Below are 20,719 nucleotides of genomic sequence, written 5' to 3'. Positions count from 1 at the left end.
TGGAACTAGTTAATCCGCATTTGGACCTAGCAGTAGAAGACAATTTCCATGGCAGACAAGACGCCACCATCCCCACCACCACCACCACCACCACCAGCAAAGAGAAGGAAAACTCTTTTTCAGAGTAATTGATAATAAAAACGCTGAAAGAGAAAAACTGAAATCAAGAATAATCCTAGGCGCTGCTTTCGAACGTTGGCGGCAACTGAAGGACAAGAAGGGTCTAAAAACCGATGCTTGTGTGGCGGTTGACATAGTTTTAAAGTTTATACCGTTTATACTCGGTAATACCGGTGTTGAGACGAGTGTATTACTCGTTGTGAAAATGTCCACACCGCAGCAACCCTAGTGAAAACCAGGACTTCCAATACAATTATATGAAACAAACTAGGGCTGGGCGATATGGGCCAAAATGAATATCTCGATATTTTTTTACTATATCTCGATACACGATATATATCTCGATATATTTTGAATCTCCTCTAGAGCACATCATAAATGCTCGATTCAACCATGTCTGGCATAATGTTACGTCAGTAATAATTCTAGTATTACTGAAACATAAGTCTGCATGTAGATTACATGAAACAACATATTGTTTAAACTCATCAGTGCTTTCTATTGGAACAATTTAGAACTTGCACATAAGAAAAGGAAAATCACAGCAAGTTAGATTTACCAACACAGCATTTATTCAAACCGTTAATTATTTATTAACAGTTTGAATAATAATTATTATATATACACTGCCAGACGAAGGATCCAGTGCTATTCTTTTTCGAAACCAAATCCTCAGTTTCCATCCTTTTTTCTCTTTCTGGCTGTTCTCACTCACCAGTCGGAGGTACACGCACCTACAGCAGCGCGCCTTCCAGACTACGTCACACACGCGCGTCCATGAGAATCTCGTGGACTCGCAATGGGCGGGGGGAGTGAGTTTAGAGAGCCACCGGAAATAGCGAGAGAAGGGAACGCTGTGCGTGTGCGTTAAACAAACCCCGAGAAGCCCAATCCCTATGAGAGCTCCCCACGCTACGGCCATCAGGAGGCGCACAGAGCTTTTATCCGTGATATTATATAACCAATTATATTATATTATATTATATATTATTATATATAGAGCTCCGGGAGTCGCAAACGGCAACAATCACTTTCTCCTCCGTGCTGCAGTTCACCCCGGACTGCACTGCACCGAGTTTGCAACCATAGCCGCGAGAACGTATTCTCAGCAGGGGGTGCTGGAAAAAAAAACCTCAGCCTGCACTAGACTCGCAACTCGTTACATTGATAAAAAAGATATATAGCAGCGCAGCTCAATTACACCAGTGCATGCGCGCACAATTGAAAATCGATCGTTGTGTTCACTTTCTTCACACCATGGTTCACATCCAGCTGCTCACAGAACAAGTTTAGCGCACCACCGCTACCCTCACACTTTTTCATATAACCTTTTTTCAGCACTAGGTCATATGAGCATTAAATAAATGCTGCGTCTCAAAATGCCTTGGACAGCAGCGAGGATGACTCGCTTTGCCACGGGCCGAAACAGTTCGGAGCGACCACAGCCAGAGCGAACACAGCGGGGCAGAGGAGTGTCAGGAATAGTCTTTGTGTACACATCAGTACGGCCTATTTGCACTACTGTTTAGTGGCAATGCAGTGTTTTATTCTATGCCTTTTTATTTTCGTATATTATTTCAATGAATACAATTTATTTATTCATAAAAACAAGATCTGGTCTTCAAATCTTTTTTCCAAATATAGGTCGTCTTACAATGGGGTTTTTGTTTATATTCTGACCAATACGGTACAGCAGGCTCTCACATGACGTTAAGCATTTCCTGGTGCATAATGTGACGCTTCAGAACCTAAAATCCCGTTTCTCCCCGTTGACACGACAACACATAACCGGCGTTTTCAGAAATCTCCACTTTGGCCGGAGTTTTTAGAAATGATCGTTTTCTGTGATAAGACAGGGCCTCGGACAGGGGGTGTTGCAGCACCCCCAGCACCCCTACTTCCCGCGGTACTGGGTGCAACTTACAGCTGAATGTAGTGCCATGTTGTTAAACGAAAACCTACGCTAGCCTGGCTCGCTCTCGCGCATCTCTGTTCGCGCTCGTGCATGATTGCGCGTCCAGGTACTTGGAATGGGTGGAGTCAGAGTCAGCGTTGAAGGAGAGGGGGTAGGACCATTTGAGTTGTGTATTTTCAAAATCTGCTGGCGTTTCGCAAATCGCATACCCAACCTTTAACTTGTTTTGTTGTTAGGATTAAGTGGGGTTAATGGGTTCGGGATGTTATGTGGTTGTGTGTTGTTCTATTAACATTGTTCGTGTGTTCATTGTTGTCGACACCGTCACCGAGAGTGACGTGACCATCGTTTCGTGCAGCTGTTCCGTGTTGAAGTCCCGTTCAATAAAAACCAACTCTCGTTGTCGAGCGTTCAATAAAAACCAACTCTCGTTGTCGAGCGTGCCCCCCCCCCCTACAAACGTGTCTCCCCCCCCCCCCCCCCCCCCCCTTCAACAAACGTGTCCCCCCCCCCCCTTCAACTAACGTGTTCCCCCCCCCTACAATCGTGCCGTCCCCCCCCCCCTCAACAAACGTGTCTCCCCCCGCCCCCCCCCTCCCCGGTCAACAACAGTCTACCTCCCCCCCCCCCCCTAAACAATCATGTCCACAATTTGCCGCGAAAGCCGTGAAACCCAAACCCCGAAACCCGCCTCCACAGCGGCACGCGTGGATACTGAAGGTATAACACGCTATTTTTTACGTTGAAATGCTACGTATCCAGTGTTCATGGAAACGTACACCGTCAACGTTTTTTCTTGGCGACTGGGTTGGGTAAAGCGAACGCAATACCGCCCCCGCTGCTCCGATTCTCCGGCCAATCTCACGCTCCATAGTACCCTCACTCGCGAACAAGACCCCGAGGTACTTGAACCCCTTCACTTGGGCTAAGGACTCATTTCCTACCCGGAGTAAGCAATCCATCGGTTTCCTCCTAACATCTTTTGTCCGTAAATAAATTCATGCCCGTACGTAAAACACTAGCGACTCCTTCCGTAAATTTACGGAAGCACGGATACGAAAAACATACGTATGTGGAAACGAGGCGTGACCCATGCGTACGCATGGTTTGGAGGAAAAGGAGAATTGGCGACACAGACGGTGTGGTGGTGAACTGAAGTCAGACTGAAGAAATGTAGAGTGAGAAGAACGATTATGTTTTATCATCGCCCTTCATAAGTTTAATTCCAACCCGTATCATGCGTTAAATCTATGTAATCAGAATAATTTAAGTCAACTGCGTTATTTCTCAGTTCTAACTCCAGATACATCTCATTAGAATCGAAATGAAAATTGAAAATGAAAATTCTCTATATTTAATCCCGTCACTCCATACTGTCCACTGACGGCGCGACTGCATGGAATACAGCATCTGTCCAACATGTGTCAATAACATAATATTTGTATGTGACACTGTAAACATAATCAAATGTCAATTAAATCCCAAGTGTGGAAAACCAAGCCACATACTCATCACAATCGTTATATTAGTGTCCGTTCCTCTTGATGCTTTTCATGACAAATCAGGCATTAAAACGGGGTTATGTTGAAGAACATGTTATGTGGGTGATTACAAACTGATTATCCAAGGTGTTCTCGGTCAGTCTTATTAGCGTAACCCTAAATACAGCGGTGAGCCCCGTGCGTAATGCATTGCTGCATCATGGCACTGCTGGAGGACCATGCAAATGGCAGGATTCGGAGGGAGAGGGTCCTCAGGGACCATAACGATTTATTGGTAGGCCTACATAAAAATATGTACCTTTATGTCAGACCACTTCTTTTTTAATTCTGGGACTGTGCGCTCCGTGCCACTGACAGAGTTCACTGCGGCAGCAACATGTTGCCACTCGCTCTGCTTTTTGTTGTTAGTGATCACAATCCCGTGACCGCCGAACAAAACTACTGTTCGGGCCTCCACCTCACCACTTAAACCTCCGTGAAATTTCGCTTTTTTGCTTTTCTCAGTCCTTCTGCCATTGTTTCCGACAAGACATAATACTTGCATCTCTGAGTCTGTTTTATATGCAGATCGCCATAGTGGTTTGGATACCAAGTGATGATAAGCGGGTGTATTTATACATCTAGAACGTTCGTATTTAAGCGGGAATCATTTTCATTTGCTTTCCATGCCACCAATCTAACCAACCAATCGCGTGTAGCATGCTTTAAACAAAACCCAAAAAGTTTTTGAAATCGTCACATAAACAAACTAATCGACAAGACGAGGGATAAATGACAATATATCTCTTGTCTTTTATCCCTCTATTCCCCACTATTCACGGAGCCTGAGGTGAATAATTCTTAATTAAATAGTCTAGATAGATAGATAGCCTAGTCAAGTCTTTATTAATACCAAACGACACAAATCGTCGGGAATCCATTTAGGTGGTTCGGCCCACACAGGACAGTAGCCTACAAGACCACACAGAACAAGTCTGACTGGACATACACACAATACATCACATTAAAAATAGACACGCGTTGATAGATAGATAGATAGATATGTTCCATTATTTGCTTTGCGGATCCAACCAGTCCTGTGCACGTATGCAAAGCCATGTGCGCCAATGTCTATTTGTTTTGAGTGGGACGAATGAGTGCAGATGGAGATCAGTGAAACATATTTTAACTAGCCTACTACAGCACGCAGGGTTTTTTGTTCTCGGTTGTAATTAGCCTACATTTTAGGAGTTTTTTTATAGTGGGGGGAATCACTGTTGTCGAAGCACTTTATCCAACAAGCAAAACCGTCTCGGCAATAAGGCCAAAGTGTATGGGAGTTAACTCTTTGATATGGCTGTCTGTACTAAAAGCTATGGCTCCTTTAAATGCGTCTGCATAATTTAATTGTAGGCCTACGTCATGAGCGACTTGATTTATAAAGCAAAGATTGCTTAGAGGCGTGCGTACGCAGGGTTTTATAAATCGGAATATCTTTTGGCGCACATAAAACTTGGCTTTTGGGCGTGTATACGTACACTTTTAGTAACGATCCCACGCAGTTTTATGAATGAAATATTTGTCTAACTAATAATCACCATATAATAATCATTTCAGTATGTTTTATCATTGTTTTACTCACCTTATAATAATTTCCAGCTGTTTTCTGTTCTTCTTTAGGAAGAGAGGAAAGCCTCCACGTCATGCAATTGTTGACAGTTTCGTTTCTTCAACAAGAAGACTTCCTCTTCCCTTTCGTCAATGCCTCTCCCCCGACGTGGCCCCCGCCCACACTGTGTGGCCACGTCCCAACACTGTATGCTGAACGATTCCTCACAACTTTAAACAGCCACTGGACCCAAATACATTTATTTTACGTGAAAATATATATTATATGAATTTAGGGGTTACATGAATCGAGGGGACGACGTTAATTCCACAGGTGGACGTGGTCGACACCATTCTGTGTCTAACTGTCCTGGAATCAGACCTGGCTGCTATTCACCCTTTCAAAAACGCAATGCGACCTAGGTCCATGAATGCGACGACAACTGGAAACCGATCCCCATTGTGGCCTGTATGCTAGACCCCCGCTTCAGGCCCCTTCAGTTCATATGAGAGCGGACAGTGACCACGTGAAGACCAAGAGCCAGCGGCAAAACTAATGGATGTAGTCAAACTCATCAGACATATTTAATTTAAATTTATAGCAGATCTCCCATTACAGCTTCGTGTACGTAGCCTACTATATGCAACGGGATCTGAAAATGACGATGATATAAACATGGAGAAGTCCACGAACTCTTCAATATACATTAAAATAATCTTTAGAATAAAGGAAAGTGCATGGGAAATCCAATATGCTGAAATGAATAATCTAAAAAGTATTTAATGGTATATTATTATTTATTTTAATTATTGCATACTTTTTATAATGCAAAAATGAAAGACAGGATGATAATTTCTCAGCACGTTTGCCAGATAATAATTATTGACAACGTATCAATTCTTTTTTTTTCAACCAGGATAAAGGATGATGCGATCTTAATTGTGTGTTGGGCTAGCGTTCTATCTAGGTCGCTCCATAATTAACCTTTAAATGTATTACAATCACAAGTCCTAGCACCAGAGGGGGCTGTTGTTATTTTTCCGAAATAAATTTTCATCTGGTTTCGTTTGGTAATTGTATCTCTTTTGAGCAGCTTGGGTTAGCTCAGGACGGAAGGCCTGAAGCCCTGTCTGAGGTTTACAGGCCCCCAAAACCAAATCATAGTGGTATCTAGGATTTATTATGATAAAATGCTTATGTAGCTGGATTTGAATCCCTATGATTTCTGTCAGTTTCAGACGTTTGATTCACATTTGATCAGTACTAGAATCTAAGTCTCACGTACAAGATTCAAGATTCACTTTATTGTCATTTAAAAAAACTGTAATTCCATACAGGAAATTAAACGAAATGCCGTTCCTCACTCGTGCATACAGTGTTTAAAATGAATTGGCAGTATAAATAAATAATAAAAAAATTATCTGTCTCTCTCGTATAAAACAACAAGCAAACCACAGACATATCAATAAAAACTGAAATCAGCCTGAATAAAGTGCTGGATATTCAGGAGTGTCCTTGACAGTTTCCTGGCTGTAAATCTGTAGATAGGAGCTTTGTGTACCACACAGATTAAGGGCCACACAACAGACACTATTACCCTTAAATGGATGTGTTTTTTTTCCCCGTTGTGACTAATTGTTTTTATTCCATTAGATAAATACATAATACACATTTACAAACTAATGCTTCCATTTGGGTTCCATTCAAACTGGATTGGGCTGTTGGGTTTTCAGTATGATGGACGTGAGTCATGGTTTTTGCTTGGTTGTATGTTCTCCACAGAACAAACAATATTTGTTTTGTGTGTGTGTGTGTGTGTGTGTGTGTGTGTGTGTGTGTGAGTCTCTGTGTGTGTCTGTTGGGCATGTGTTTGGCCCAGTTTACTGCAGCCTTGTCGATGAAAAACAACCATTGCATCATGACTTTGAGAATAAAAGTGCTGTGCATAACCCAGTTAAACCTGTATTACGACAAAATGGGAAAGATAGTGGTACAGCTCGCCCTACTTGGGCTGATGCTGGCAGTCGTCTACACACTACCAAACAAGGTAGGATTTAATATTATCCTATCTATCATATAATATGATCTGATTTGAAATTATATCATACTATATTACATTATGATACATAATATGATCTACAATTGTATCTCATTAAATTGTATTATGTGAGGTTATTATATGATTCGGTATTATATATTATCTAAGGTATTATATATTATAATATCCAGCGGTTAAAGGAGTACTTTACCTTGCATTACGTGCTTTTTAAGTCAGTTAAAGTAGTAATACCGCACTGTAGGAATACTCTGTTAGTAAAAGGAAATGTACATGAATGAACAAAAGTATGAGCACCAAATATACTTAAGGAACAAAATTAAAAGTACTCATTATGCAGTATGACCCAACATTTATTGTTTTATTGGATTTATTATTCATAATAATTCCATTTATTGATGCATTAATGTGTTAATCACTTTAATGTTGCATCTGGAAAGGTTGGACCTCATTTATATATATAGCAAAATGCTTAATCGAATAGTTATATAAATGAAGTATGATTATATTTTCTATTTCTAATATGAATCTGCAAGTAACCAAGGGTGTCAGGTAAATGTAGAGGGGTAGAAATAATAATATTTGCCTCTGAGATGTAGTACAGAAGTAAAAGGTAGCAGAAAATAGAAATAATAGCCAGTGTTATAATCCGGTGTTTCTCTAGTTCGGCTCTATCTCTGACTCTGATTATTCTACCAAATTACAACATTATGAACTATGGCTCTTTGACAAACATCAGCAACTACAGAGTAGCTGCTGGACTTCAAACTTTAAAATCAATACTATCAGTTCAACTAATATCAGTTAGATAAGCGCTATTATATTGGTTATGAAGCTCATATAGTTTCCTGAGACCCTATTAGGGATGGAGGTGGAATAAACCTATTCACAGGTCTTTAAAGGTAAGGGTTAAAAAACACAATTAATTTATATGGAATATTGGTTCCATTTGATACCTAAGTCTTTGCATTACTCAATCCTCTTGGCAAATGAACAGCACCGTTCTGTCTAAACACTAACCCAGTCTGGCTTTGGCTGGACAGCAATTAAGATCCTCATATGGATGAACTGACTGATGAACTGGAAAACCCTCCCAACAGGGCTGATTGGTATTATCACTCTAGTCCTTTTTTGGGAGATGCTTTCATCGGGCTTGAAGCCAGACTGATATACACTGGGAAATAGAAAGTGAACTTGCAAGATCAGAATGGTCCCCCAAGGCAACTGTTTACCACTAACCACAACGATGGCAGTTAAAATAATAATAATGTTAGAACTAATCTAGTGAAACCAGGAATCAACGGATTAAGCATATAAACGTACTGAATCAGTACGTTTACATGTACAGCTTAATCAGATTAGAGCCATAGTTCGACTATGCTCCTCAATCGGACAACTGCAATTGTCTGAGTATTCATTGCGGTGAGAAAATCAATTCATTAGCCGAAGCATGTCACGATAGGTGGCACTGTGCCCATTTCAACTAATAGAGCCACCGGCGGCATTCAAGAAAGATGGGGCCTCTACAAATAGTCTAATTTCCTAACCTTTATGCCTCTTTTCCTTTACCTTTGTGGAAAACATCATCGGGTCAAGGAGGATTGAAAATATGCTTCCTTTCAAACATAGGAAAAGACAGCACTGTTTAAAATGTATTCAGGAATATTTTTGGCGACTTGAATCCCAATTCACATGTGAAAAAAAAGGCTCAATTTACGTTGATGTTGAAATTAACTGCCCCCTAGCCTGGGTATACCCATGCTGCCTTGCTCACGATTTCATTTGGCGCTGCCAGGCAGCCTGGATTCCATGGATTCGATTTTCGCCTGAGATAGGGAACCAATCACAGAACGGGGAGGGACGGCAAGACGATTACAGCAACCCACCGAAGCTATCGTAAACTAAGCCTGGACGTAACTGCTAAGACGTCTTAGTTAAGACCTGGCGTTAGAATGGAACTAACACCGGTTGCACCAACGGGACTTACGCCTGGTCTTACCTACGCCCGGTCTTACATTTGAAAGTCCTACCTCTCCTTTCTACAGGGGCGGCCATCTTTAAACGTGACAGGTGGATCCATAGACAATAAGCATGTGATACATGCTCTGACAAATACTTACCTTTTTTCAATAGACTAGATGTGACAGGTGGATCCATAGACCAGTCACTCTTCATGGAGACACAGCTGGGTTCAGGGGAGTCTGCTCTGTCCTGCTGCTCGGGGCTTCAGTACGAAACACACGCAACTTTGACTCAGTTTCAGTCATGAAAGTAATAGTTTCATGGAAAATCAGTGTTGACCTCTGAGATGGACATAAACCCAGACAGTGAGAGATCCTCTTGCCTTTCAGCTTCGCTCTGGGGGCCATGTTCCATAGACATGGTGCTTTTAGAAGTAGGCCCCCCCTCCTCCATCTCCTCATTCAAGGTAGACGGGGGACCTGGACACAAACACAACTACATATCTTGTGGATTCCATTTTAAGACTTCATATGCTCCTCCACAAATGATTTACACAACTCTCTCTCTCTCCGACCCAGAGAAAATAACTGAAAGGGCCGGGACACGGATCCGGTCCGGGTTCTGAAGGTTCTAGACAGCTAGGTTAAAGGGGAGCACGCAGATATGTATTCCATCTGGATACTTTCACCGGGGGCGGTGTGTTAGAATGGTTTAGTAGTGCCCAATAAACGGCTCTGGGCAATCGTAAACCACGCCTCAAATACGAGAGAATGAATGTGTGGTTCCCAGACCTCATCTCAATGTAGATGAGATGAGGTCTGGCGTTAGCCAGGCTAACTGCCCCCAGTAGTCTTTCTTAAATGTGAAGTTGGCCTTTTATTTTCTTACGGTTAATACTGTGTGCTTAATAACCAGCAATAAATGAATTCATTTAGATTCAAATAATGTTTCTGGAATTGGTATCCATTATTATCATTTGTATTTCCTTCTTCTTCTTTACCGCAACTCTCATGCGTATTCGCGTTAAGTAAACTTATTTGTTATAGCAACATGCTTGGCATGTTACTTTATGAATCCCGTTTCATTGCTCCAAGCAATGAATATTGCCGCCATAAAGGATTATGGGATACCACTATCTCCTTTCCTTTCGTAAAGGTTGCTCAGGAGTAACCTATTCTAAAGGAGGGTTAAGGATGCATCGAGGTCCCTTTCCTAAGAATTTATAGAATTCAAACCACCTTTCCTCAAAATTCCCATGCATAATAAGACATTCGTCTTGTCGTAGAGGCCCTGGGCCTCTATGACAACAGTGCGAGTATCGTCGCCTTATACTTCCGGCTCACGGCCCCGGGAAAAGATCTCGTTCATGCGCAGAACACAAAATCAGATTCCAATCAAATTAAATGTATACTATACATGCACGCTTAATGCCACTATCAATCGAATAATCTAGCTGTCTTAATCCGACTATGAGTAACCTGATTCGAGTCGACTTTAGTCCGACTAAGGTGTGTACATGCATCTTAATAATCCAATCATGGTCGGACTAAGCCAATAATTTGATTTTCTTGAGTCATGTAAACGCACTGAATGAGTTAGTTTATATTGGCACATTGCTTTGTTGAATGATTTGTGTTTTCCATACCTGTTCAGGAGGACTGGGACATCTACAAATACCATATCAACTCCACAGTGACCGACGGCTATGCCATCACTATCATCACCAGCCGCGTGGTCAATCGCAGGGATCAGCCAACGGAAATAGAATTCCACGTCAAGATTCCAAAGAACGCCTTCATTAGTCAATTCAAAATGTGACTGGCTATCAAATTCACCTTGAATCGTGTAATTCAAATTTCCTTCAGACTTTGTGCAGTTCAAACAATGTTGGTGTTCTCCAGGTTGATCGAGGGTCAGATGTACGACGGAGTGGTAAAGGCCAAGGAAGAGGCTCAGCAGCAGTACAGCGAGGCCATGTCCCGTGGTCAGAGCGCTGGGCTCGTCAGGTAGGTCTACATTGTATATCAGGTGTCTACAGACATTATAGGTCAGGTAGGTCTACATACATTATATAGCATCAGGTTAGTGCAAATTGAGGTTTGTCAAAATTAGGTCGGCATTAGGGATCTGGTATGCCAACATTATAAATCAGGAAGATCACCATAATAGATTTGGTAGTTCTACATTATAGATCAGGTAGTCCTGCAGTACATTATATATCAATGTCTACGTACATTATAGAACAAGTAGGTCTACATGATAGATCAGGTAGGCCCACATCATAGATCAGCTCTATTGTTAGTAATGCAGAATATACATGGTAAAAGTTTTTTTTTATTGCATGAAAAAGGATTAACCAATTGCTAGGTATATAGTATATAGTAAGCCTCGTTATACCATGGAAACAAACAAGGCTTCCCTTTACAGTGCAGTGTTTCAGCTTTCGTTCACTAAAATTGTGAATTGTACAAACATCTGCAAGAATGTTCCCAGTATTTAAGAAGGTTTACCATGACACTAGAAGCAGAATGGTACTGTGGAGGTTGTTACCAGGATAGTATTGATCTAATTTCTTACTTAAGTAAAAACAGTTTAATTGTTTCTAAGGAACGTCTAATGAACAATGACTATTTCAGAAAAATAATTAATCGTAATCTTAATTTCTGTATAATTAAACTTGGGCTGTTTCCAACATTATAATTTGATAACTATATTGTAACATGAATTGATGTGTAATAGAGGATGTGCTTCTAAGAATTGTTTGCCTGATTTCCTAGGAAGTATGCAATTATATCTTAGTTATTACCAACCTAAAACAATTGCAATTACATAGTATATTGTTGAGTTGATGGATGATAGTGGACGTTTTTCTTTCAGTTGTGGTTTCTCTGTATTTACCTCTGATGTACTGGTCGTAATTGCCATATAAAATAATATAATTTGCCATATATTTAGCAGGTAAGTACTTAGAAATGAAGGGACTGAAAAGGGAAGAGTTACCAATATGGTTAAATGTATTATCTAACCATGGACAACACAATTGGACAATTTTGGGAGAAACGTTGTCTTGTGATATGACTTGTCGATATTTCACAAAATGTATATTGTCATTGTTTTCCCACATTTTTCTGCAGAAAACCTTTAGGGGAACCCCCCTTTAAAACAATGATTATCAGGTGTTCTCTACTATGTTTCCATAATGAATAATCTTGCCTGCAGTTCTGTTGGGAGATCCCTCGAGGAGTTTACGACCTCTGTCACTGTGGCTGCTCACCAAAAAGTGACCTTCGAGCTCACCCATGAGGAGCTGCTGAAGAGGAGGCTCGGGCAGTATGAGCTCCAGATCTACGCTCGGCCCATGCAGCCGGTCAATGATTTCAAGGTACGCTGTCATGGTTTTTTATACAAATTAGTATTACAGTTTGTAATACGTATTACAAATGCAGCACTGTCAAATTGCTTTTATGTGGCCTTGACATGGACAAGTGTCTGTATCTCTTTGTCTCTGGAAGATTGATGTTAGCATCTATGAACAACCAGACATAGTGTTCTCAGAGGTTAAAGGAGGATTAAACAACCCTAATCTTGCTACCATCAGTGCCGCAGAAAGTCAAAATCAGGTACAAAATAACCTGCACCGAATACAAACACAAAATGAATACCTTATTTCAGATGAACATTGCAGAAGAATACTCTTGACGATCTCAGTCCCCTCATCAGATCTCTGCTGACCTTTCTGTTTCAGTTGGATGTCCATTTCCACCCAACAGTGGAGCAGCAGACTCTTTGCGGGGCCTGTGGAGATGACGGTTTGAACGGAGATTTGGTGATTGTATATGATGTCTTCAGGGATGACACATTGGGACACCTCAAGGTACAGTCCCAGTGAAGAGAGCAACATTCACCAACTATCGTATCTGAAAATCCCATCTAAGAATCCTTCATCCACCTTCTAATGACCACGCTTTCTTCCCTCCGCCTCCAAGGAATCGGACGGGTTTTTTGTCCATCACTTTGCTCCAACCGGATTGGCCCGCATTTCAAAGAACGTCATCTTCGTCATCGATCAAAGTGGCTCAATGCAAGGCAGGAAGATGCGCCAGGTAAGGTTACCGTGATGAGGTACTGCTATTTAGCAATGCTAACCTTGGATTTGTCGAAAGAAAAATGGTAAATATCCAGTTTATTATTCCGATAATGACATATTGAGAATGATTAAATGTTGTGTGAACCTGTTAGTTATGGAAACCACAGATGGCTGTCATCAAGTTTCTAAGGACCACATTATGGGCAATCCATAGGCCACACATTGGCAAAAGGTTAAAACATCTCAAACTATTACTTGTGTGTCTGTGTGAGAGTATGATTAAATTCAATAGTTTGAAATAGCTTTAAAGTGAAGGTTTTTGATGGTGTCGTAAGCACCTTGCAGATTTTCACATGACTGCTTTACTGTCCTCCTTTAACCTTTGCTCAGACTCGTGCTGCATTAGTTCATATCCTTGCAGACCTGGCGATGGATGACTATTTTGGTTTGATAACTTTCAACCACGCCGTCCATCCATGGAAGAGGGAACTTGTCCAGGCTAACGAACACAATGTTGGTATTGCAAAAGAGTTTGCACGAACAATCGAAGATCGCGGATGTGAGTGTATTAACATGAAAGCTAAATATATATATATATATATATCTCTACACACACATAGAGTTAGGGTTATATGTACATTATTTGAGTACAGTAAATATCTATCTATGGATACATATGCAGTGTTTGGTAATGGTACACTTAGAACAGGGGTTTCACTGAGGGCCGGCAAAGGAAAAATTAGGCGGGAAACGCCGTCATCATCCCAGTGGTGAAAAAAAACATTGCACCGTGGACTTCTGGGAGTGAGGTCAAGTGAGGTCACTCACTTGACCTCAAATGTTTCTGCGGACCACCATTGGCCCGCGGGCCACACTTTGAGAATCAATGACTTAGAAGTAACATGAAAGAGTTACCCACTGGAAAAAAGAAAATCTTCACTTTTTGTTACCAATAGTAAAAAACCCCTTTGTGATTTATTTCCCAATGGTTAAAACAGCTTTCACCACTCACCAATTTGACTGCGTTTGTCGCAGAGTATAAGCTAAATTGTCGAGGAGGGTAAACTGAGCTTACTGCAAAGGGATATTTCAAATCACATTTTGCTGGATGTTTGCATGCGGCAGAGTATTTACAGTTTTTTTTACAAGCTCCTTTCAACCTTCCTCTTCCTGCAAAAAACAGTAATCTTATTGAAATATTAGGCAGCAGGCAGTACGCCTTGTGTCTACACTACTGTATCGTAAATAGCATTGTGCTAGCTGAGCTTCACATGCACATTTCACAGGTACCCTCGAACAGTAGGAAAGAAACAGAAACAGTGTCACGGAACAGACGGGGGACCCAAATGCTGGACACAGGGAGACGGAGACGGAATAAAGGAAAGGGGTTTTATTCCGGGCGAGTAGTTGGGCAGGCAGGGGTCCGGTAACAAGCAGGTAGTCAGACAAGCAGGGATCAGGAACCAGCGGGGTAATCAGACAGGCGGGGATCAGGAACCGGCAGGAGAGTCAGACAGGCGGGGATCAGGAACCAGAAGGAGAGTCAGACAGGCAGGGATCAGGAACCGGCAGGAGAGTCAGACAGGCAGGGATCAGGAGCCGGCAGGAGAGTCAGACAGGCAGGGGTTCGATAACAGGCAAGCAAGGGGGCGACGGCAGGCGGGTAGTCAGGCAGGCAGGGTTTCGGCGACTGGAGAATACTAGAAAGGGAAGGAGAGAGTTACTACAGGGACAGGCTGCTATAATGCTCGAGAATGCTGGTAGGACCTAGCCTGGTTCTACCAGACTCTCGTACTTCACTTCATTTAATTTAATTTGTACAGAGAGTCTGGACCTAATCAATTGACAAACGTTAACTCACTTGAAGGCGGGTGTCTGTTGAAGTTTAAAATGATTGGATCTGCCCAGTGCCACTCTGGATCTGCCATAACCAATCGCTAACGTTTGGTTGTGACGTATGTCATGCGCCGGGAATCACGCGCAGGTTGTACACAAACCAAACACCTTGCGCGTCTGCACGAAAATGTCCGTCAACGACAGCTGCAGGTTTTGTTCGTCGAATTTAATTTATCAGGGAAAAATTGCACATTGTAAATCAACTACCGACCTACAACAACAACTCAAACTGGCGTACGACTTTATCGTCATTGTTCTCAGACACGCCCTCTGTTCGCTGATTGGGGGCCGCTGTGGCGGCACCAGAAAACCAAATTACATACAGCAGGTCCAGACCTAGTACTGAAGGGAAATTCAAATTGAGCGGAAGTACTTAGGCGGGCGGAGCCAGGCTAGGTAGGACCGATACTAACTATAAAGACGTAGCGACGAACTGGCGCCGGCTGATAGGAAATCCCCGGCTGAAGTAGGGACGATCATTATGGATAATTACGTCCAGGTGCGGGAGAAGGAGGCCCACCAGCGTCCCATAGCAATTGAATTGCAAAACTAATACGTTCCTTTCTTAGTTATATGATTGTCCCTTTGTAGCGCAATACCTCCAACACGATATGTATATGAAGACTATAGAACATGACATATCATACTATTCTACTGTTAATGGTTACTCTTTTTGTCATTTTAGCGACGGACATTAATTCTGCCTTGTTGGAAGGTGCAAAAATGCTAAATCAAAACCCCCGAGATGGTTCAGCATCTATTCTTATTCTGCTCACCGATGGAGACCCTACCACTGGTGAGACACAGTTAGACCTAACAACTAGTAAGATCCTACCACTGGTGAGACACAGTTAGACCTAACAACTAGTAAGATCCTACCACTGGTGAGACACAGTTAGACCTAACAACTAGTAAGATCCTACCACTGGTGAGACACAGTTAGACCTAACAACTATAAGATCCTACCACTGGCGAGACACAGTTACGTAGACCTAACAACTAGTAAGACCTTACCACTGGTGAGACACAGTTAGACCTAACAACTAGTAAGACCTTACGAGTAAGACCAAACCATTAGAAAGACCTTACCACGCACTGGTGAGACACAGTTACGTAGACCTAACAACAACTAGTAATACCTTACCACTGGTGAGACACAGTTAGACCTAACAACTAGTAAGACCTTACGAGTAAGACCAAACCATTAGTACGACCCAACAACTGGTAATATACAGTAAGAACCAACAACTAGCAGGACCTTATGAGTAAGACCAAACCCGTGGTACGACCCAACCACTAGTAAGACTTAACCATTAGTAAGAACTAATCAGTAGTATAGACCCAACCCCTAGTAAGACTTGACTACTAGCAAGAACTAATCACTAGTATAATACCCAGCCCCTAGTAAGACTTAACCAATAGTAAGAACTAATCAGTAGTGTAAGACCCAGCCCTAAGATTTAACCAATAGTAAGAGCTAAACACTGGTATAAATCCCAAATGCTAGAAAGAACTGAGCACCAGTAAGAACTAATCACTAGTATAAGACTCAACCACTAGTAAGTCCCAACCACTGTTTTTTCATTGCAGGGGAAAGAAATCCTGTAATAATACAGAAGAATGTGATGCGGGCCATCAATAAGAAGTTTCCATTGTACTGTCTTGGTTTTGGTCATGATGTCAATTTTGAATTCCTGGAGAAAATGTCCCTGGAAAACAGCGGAGTAGCACGACGCATCTACGATGACACTGATGCCGATCTCCAGCTGAAGGTGAAACAGAAATAACTCATGTTATTGTACACTCTACGCAATTATTATAATCCATCTGCATGTAATCATGAAGTTATCATCAATCAAATACAATTATGAATTATCATCCATCTGAATACAATTATTATCATCAATCTAGATACAATCATGAAGTTATCATCCATCTGAATACAATTATGAAGATATCATAATTCTAAATACAATAATGATGTTATCATCCATCTGAATACAATTACTATCATCAATCTAAATACAATTATGAAGTTATCATCAATCTAAATATAATTATGAAGATATCATAATTCTAAATACAATAATGATGTTATCATCCATCTGAATACAATTACTATCATCAATCTAAATACAATTATGAAGTTATCATCAATCTAAATATAATTATGAAGAAGATTATTGAAGATTATTAGTGTTGGACAATTTTTTTTTCACAAATGTCTTCCTCAACTCTTGTTTGCGTGTCCACACCTCTTATAAAGTTCTATTACCTCCACAGGGTTTCTATGCAGAGGTGGCTACTCCTCTGTTAACCAACGTGATGTTGATCTATGAAGGCGGGGCTAATCTCACACAGACTAATTTCAGCCACTATTACAACGGCTCTGAGATTGTTGTCGCTGGCCAGATCACCGACAACAATATTGAGACGTTCTCTCCACGGGTTGTAGCCATCTCGGTAAGAGTGTCAACAGTGTGTGTCATATTTTGCTAGTTTGGTTTACAGATAAAATAAAGAAGATGTTTTTATTTTACTTATCAAAATCTGATCTGTCTGTCACCCAGGGAAACAAACATGTGGAATTTTCTGAAACAAATTCCAGTACTGTAATGACAGCATCTATGTCAGAGAGCAACACCAGAAGGCTTTGGGCCTACCTGACAGTAAAGCAGCTGCTGGATAAAGAGTATGTCCAGTGTCTCATAGAATACATTTTCAAACTGAAACATTGAGTGATCTCAAACAGCTTTTAAGAAGAACATGTTTGCATAAAGAGATATTTCACGCTGTGTCTAACATTATGAATCCAGGTTACAGCTAGATGGTGAGGAAAAGGAACGGGCCAAACAGGAGGTGCTTGAACTGTCTCTGAAGTACCGATTTGTGACTCCACACACCTCCATGGTGGTGACAAAACCTCCCGGAGAGAACGCACAAGTGCTCCATAAACCCAAGGAAGGAGAAAAGCATCCATCGCCTCAAGGGGGATCTTTTGGATTTGTTCAGTCCTCAGCGCATTACGATGGTAAGCTTTACTTTAACACATGTGCATTGTTTATTGTTTTAAAGGGAAACTTCAACCAATTTGCATTAAGCTTTGTATCGTTAGAAACCCAGTCATATTTTTGAATGGTCGTGCCTCCTTCCATAATTTTCCCCTAAACGGAATGAATCCGTATCTACCTCTAACAATTTCTGCTTTAAATGAAGCAAAATTACGATTTTTTTCGTCATTTAAAGCAGGTAGTGTAAAGGCAGATTCATACTTCCGGATCCGGACGAAACTCGTTCGTCCGTACCAAACGTTGTCGAGACTACCCTTCATACCTCCGTCCAGTTTTTCTCCGAGACTACCCTTCATACCTCCGTCCAGTTTGTCTCCGAGACTACCCTTCATACCTCCGTCCAGTTTGTCTCCGAGACCTCCGTCCAGTTTCAGCGCTGTTATGGATGTTACGCAATACATCCTCTAGAGGGCAGTGACTCTCGTGTCCTAAAATTCCAGCATTGACAATCGCAAACATGGCATCTGTAGAGGAGATGATTTTTCTCTATGTCATCCGAAATCGGCAAAAAAAGGGCAAAAAGTGTAGGCCTAGGCGGCGGTGGCATGTGACAACCCTGACCAACCCGCAGATTCTCTCCTCAAAATGTTGCGCCATTTTTAAATGACCAGTTGCAACTCATTGCCAAAGCAGGCGAACAACAAAATAAAAAGGTCAGGTATATAGTATAATCTAAGTATAAAACGTTAAATACAATATATATATATACATATCAGATATTGTACTACTCTCTCTATTTTCGCGAATGGTTGGACTTCTGACTCTATATTTCTGCCTCGATTTCCGTTTGTATTGCTCCGTCTCCCGAAGCACTCCGGATTCGTAAGCTCAGAGGCGACGGACCCACTGACGGACGAAACGAATGCTGGTTACAAATAAATTGTAAAAATACACACCATGAAGTAATTTTATCGTTTATTCAAGTAATAAGCGGGATAATGTATAGAAAGTCACCGGTCATATCGAAAATATGCTTATTTTATATTATATAGCTATAGATATTATATTATGTTAGATTATTTACATAGAGTCCAGGGAGTTCGCAAACGGCAACAATCACTTCTCCTGCATGCTGCTGTTCACGCTGTACTGCAGGGAGTGAACGCTGATTGGCTGTTATGCTACGTCCCTCAGGGAGTGAATGCTGATTGGCTGTTATGCTACGTCCCTCAGGGAGTGAACGCTGATTGGCTGTTATGCTACGTCCCTCAGGGAGTGAATGCTTATTGGCTGTTATGCTACGTCCCTCAGGGAGTGAATGCTGATTGGCTGTTATGCTACGTCCCTCAGGGAGTGAATGCTGATTGGCTGTTATGCTACGCCCCTCAGGGAGTGACTGCTGATTGGCTGTCATGCTACGTCCCTCAGGGAGTGAACGCTGATTGGCATTGTGGGAGTTGTAGCCTTCAATCCGCATGCGCCAAAAATACACTGTGCCTTTTCTCGGTCAAGAAGGCACAAAATGTGAAATTGATGTTACTATTCAACTAAATGTATGATCCACTTTCAATACAGATTCATGTCTCCACTGGTGAAATTCTCCTTTAAGATTTTGCACTGTGTCTGTATCTCTTGTTCATCCAAATCTCTTCTCTCCCAGATCCCTCTTTCACAGCGCCAAGATTACATGGTATGATACCTTGCTTCTGAATATTGGCAGGCCAGCAATATATTTATCTGAACTTCCGGAGCATTATGTCATCCATGTCATTGTATTATAATTCCGTTCCAGGAATGGCAAATCGTCGTCGTCAGGGCACTAAGTCAGGGCGTAAGTCTGTTTATCATGTATAACATGCCTGATATTTTCTGAATCTGCTTTTTTATAACTTAACTTTATTAATGCTTCAAAGTTGCTGTGATTCAATATGCTGCCATTTTGAAGAATTAAATTGTTACTGTATTGTGACCAATTGTTTCTGCAAGAATGTGAACACAGTGACAATGTGTTTAGGGCCAAGAGTTCCAACACGCAACACATGATGTGCATGTGTAGCCGGTCTGGCTCTGCGTTGTGTGTTGTGAAATGGAGTAGGACACAGGGACTTGGTGTGTCACTTTAGCTGAACTGTAGCGACAGTGGCGTATTTATTTCTGCATGAAATAAATGCATAAATAATGCAGCAGCATTAACACACAGGACACTGCAGCACGTCAGTCTCCTCACAGCATTAAAACAACAAGTCAGCCTGGCCAGAAGTGCTTTACAATACATATATTCAAATATATGAAGTCACAAAAATTCACAATACAGACACACAAATTCAAATCCACCTGAAAACGACACACCACCGGCTAATTCATATTTTATATTAAAATAAAGTACAACATGAGAGTAACATCAACATACCTGCATGAAATAAATGCATAAATAATGCAGCAGCATTAACACACAGGACACTGCAGCACGTCAGTCTGAAATGGTGTGTGTATCCTCAAGTGCTGCTAAACAGTGCGCTAGCTAAATAGTTCGCTAAAACACTCAAAACTCTTGCAAAACAAATACACATGAACACATGAAC

General features: G+C 41.5%; 1 protein-coding gene and 1 long non-coding RNA gene across 2 annotated transcripts; both read left to right on the top strand.

The window, feature by feature from the left end:
- The first annotated feature begins 7,012 nt into the window (after positions 1-7,012).
- Positions 7,013-20,106, top strand: LOC132470385 (inter-alpha-trypsin inhibitor heavy chain H3-like). Its single transcript, XM_060068965.1, has 15 exons — positions 7,013-7,172; positions 10,797-10,957; positions 11,045-11,149; positions 12,363-12,525; positions 12,656-12,763; positions 12,889-13,017; positions 13,130-13,246; positions 13,621-13,789; positions 15,812-15,922; positions 16,717-16,898; positions 17,410-17,589; positions 17,697-17,818; positions 17,943-18,157; positions 19,798-19,827; positions 19,930-20,106. The coding sequence occupies exons 1-15, from the start codon at positions 7,023-7,025 to the stop codon at positions 19,989-19,991; spliced, it is 2,004 nt and encodes a 667-aa protein (XP_059924948.1). The 5' UTR covers positions 7,013-7,022; the 3' UTR covers positions 19,992-20,106.
- Positions 7,179-10,127, top strand: LOC132470393 (uncharacterized). The gene is made up of 3 exons (XR_009528632.1): positions 7,179-9,452; positions 9,533-9,609; positions 9,722-10,127. It is a non-coding gene; the product is annotated as an uncharacterized LOC132470393 (long non-coding RNA).
- Positions 20,107-20,719: the final 613 nt, after the last annotated feature.

Source organism: Gadus macrocephalus, chromosome 13 (assembly GCF_031168955.1).
Source record: "Gadus macrocephalus chromosome 13, ASM3116895v1".
In the NCBI taxonomy this organism is placed as follows: Eukaryota; Metazoa; Chordata; class Actinopteri; order Gadiformes; family Gadidae; genus Gadus; species Gadus macrocephalus.
The sequence above is the reverse complement of the archived record's forward strand: the minus strand, read 5'-3'. Positions and strand labels throughout refer to the sequence as shown.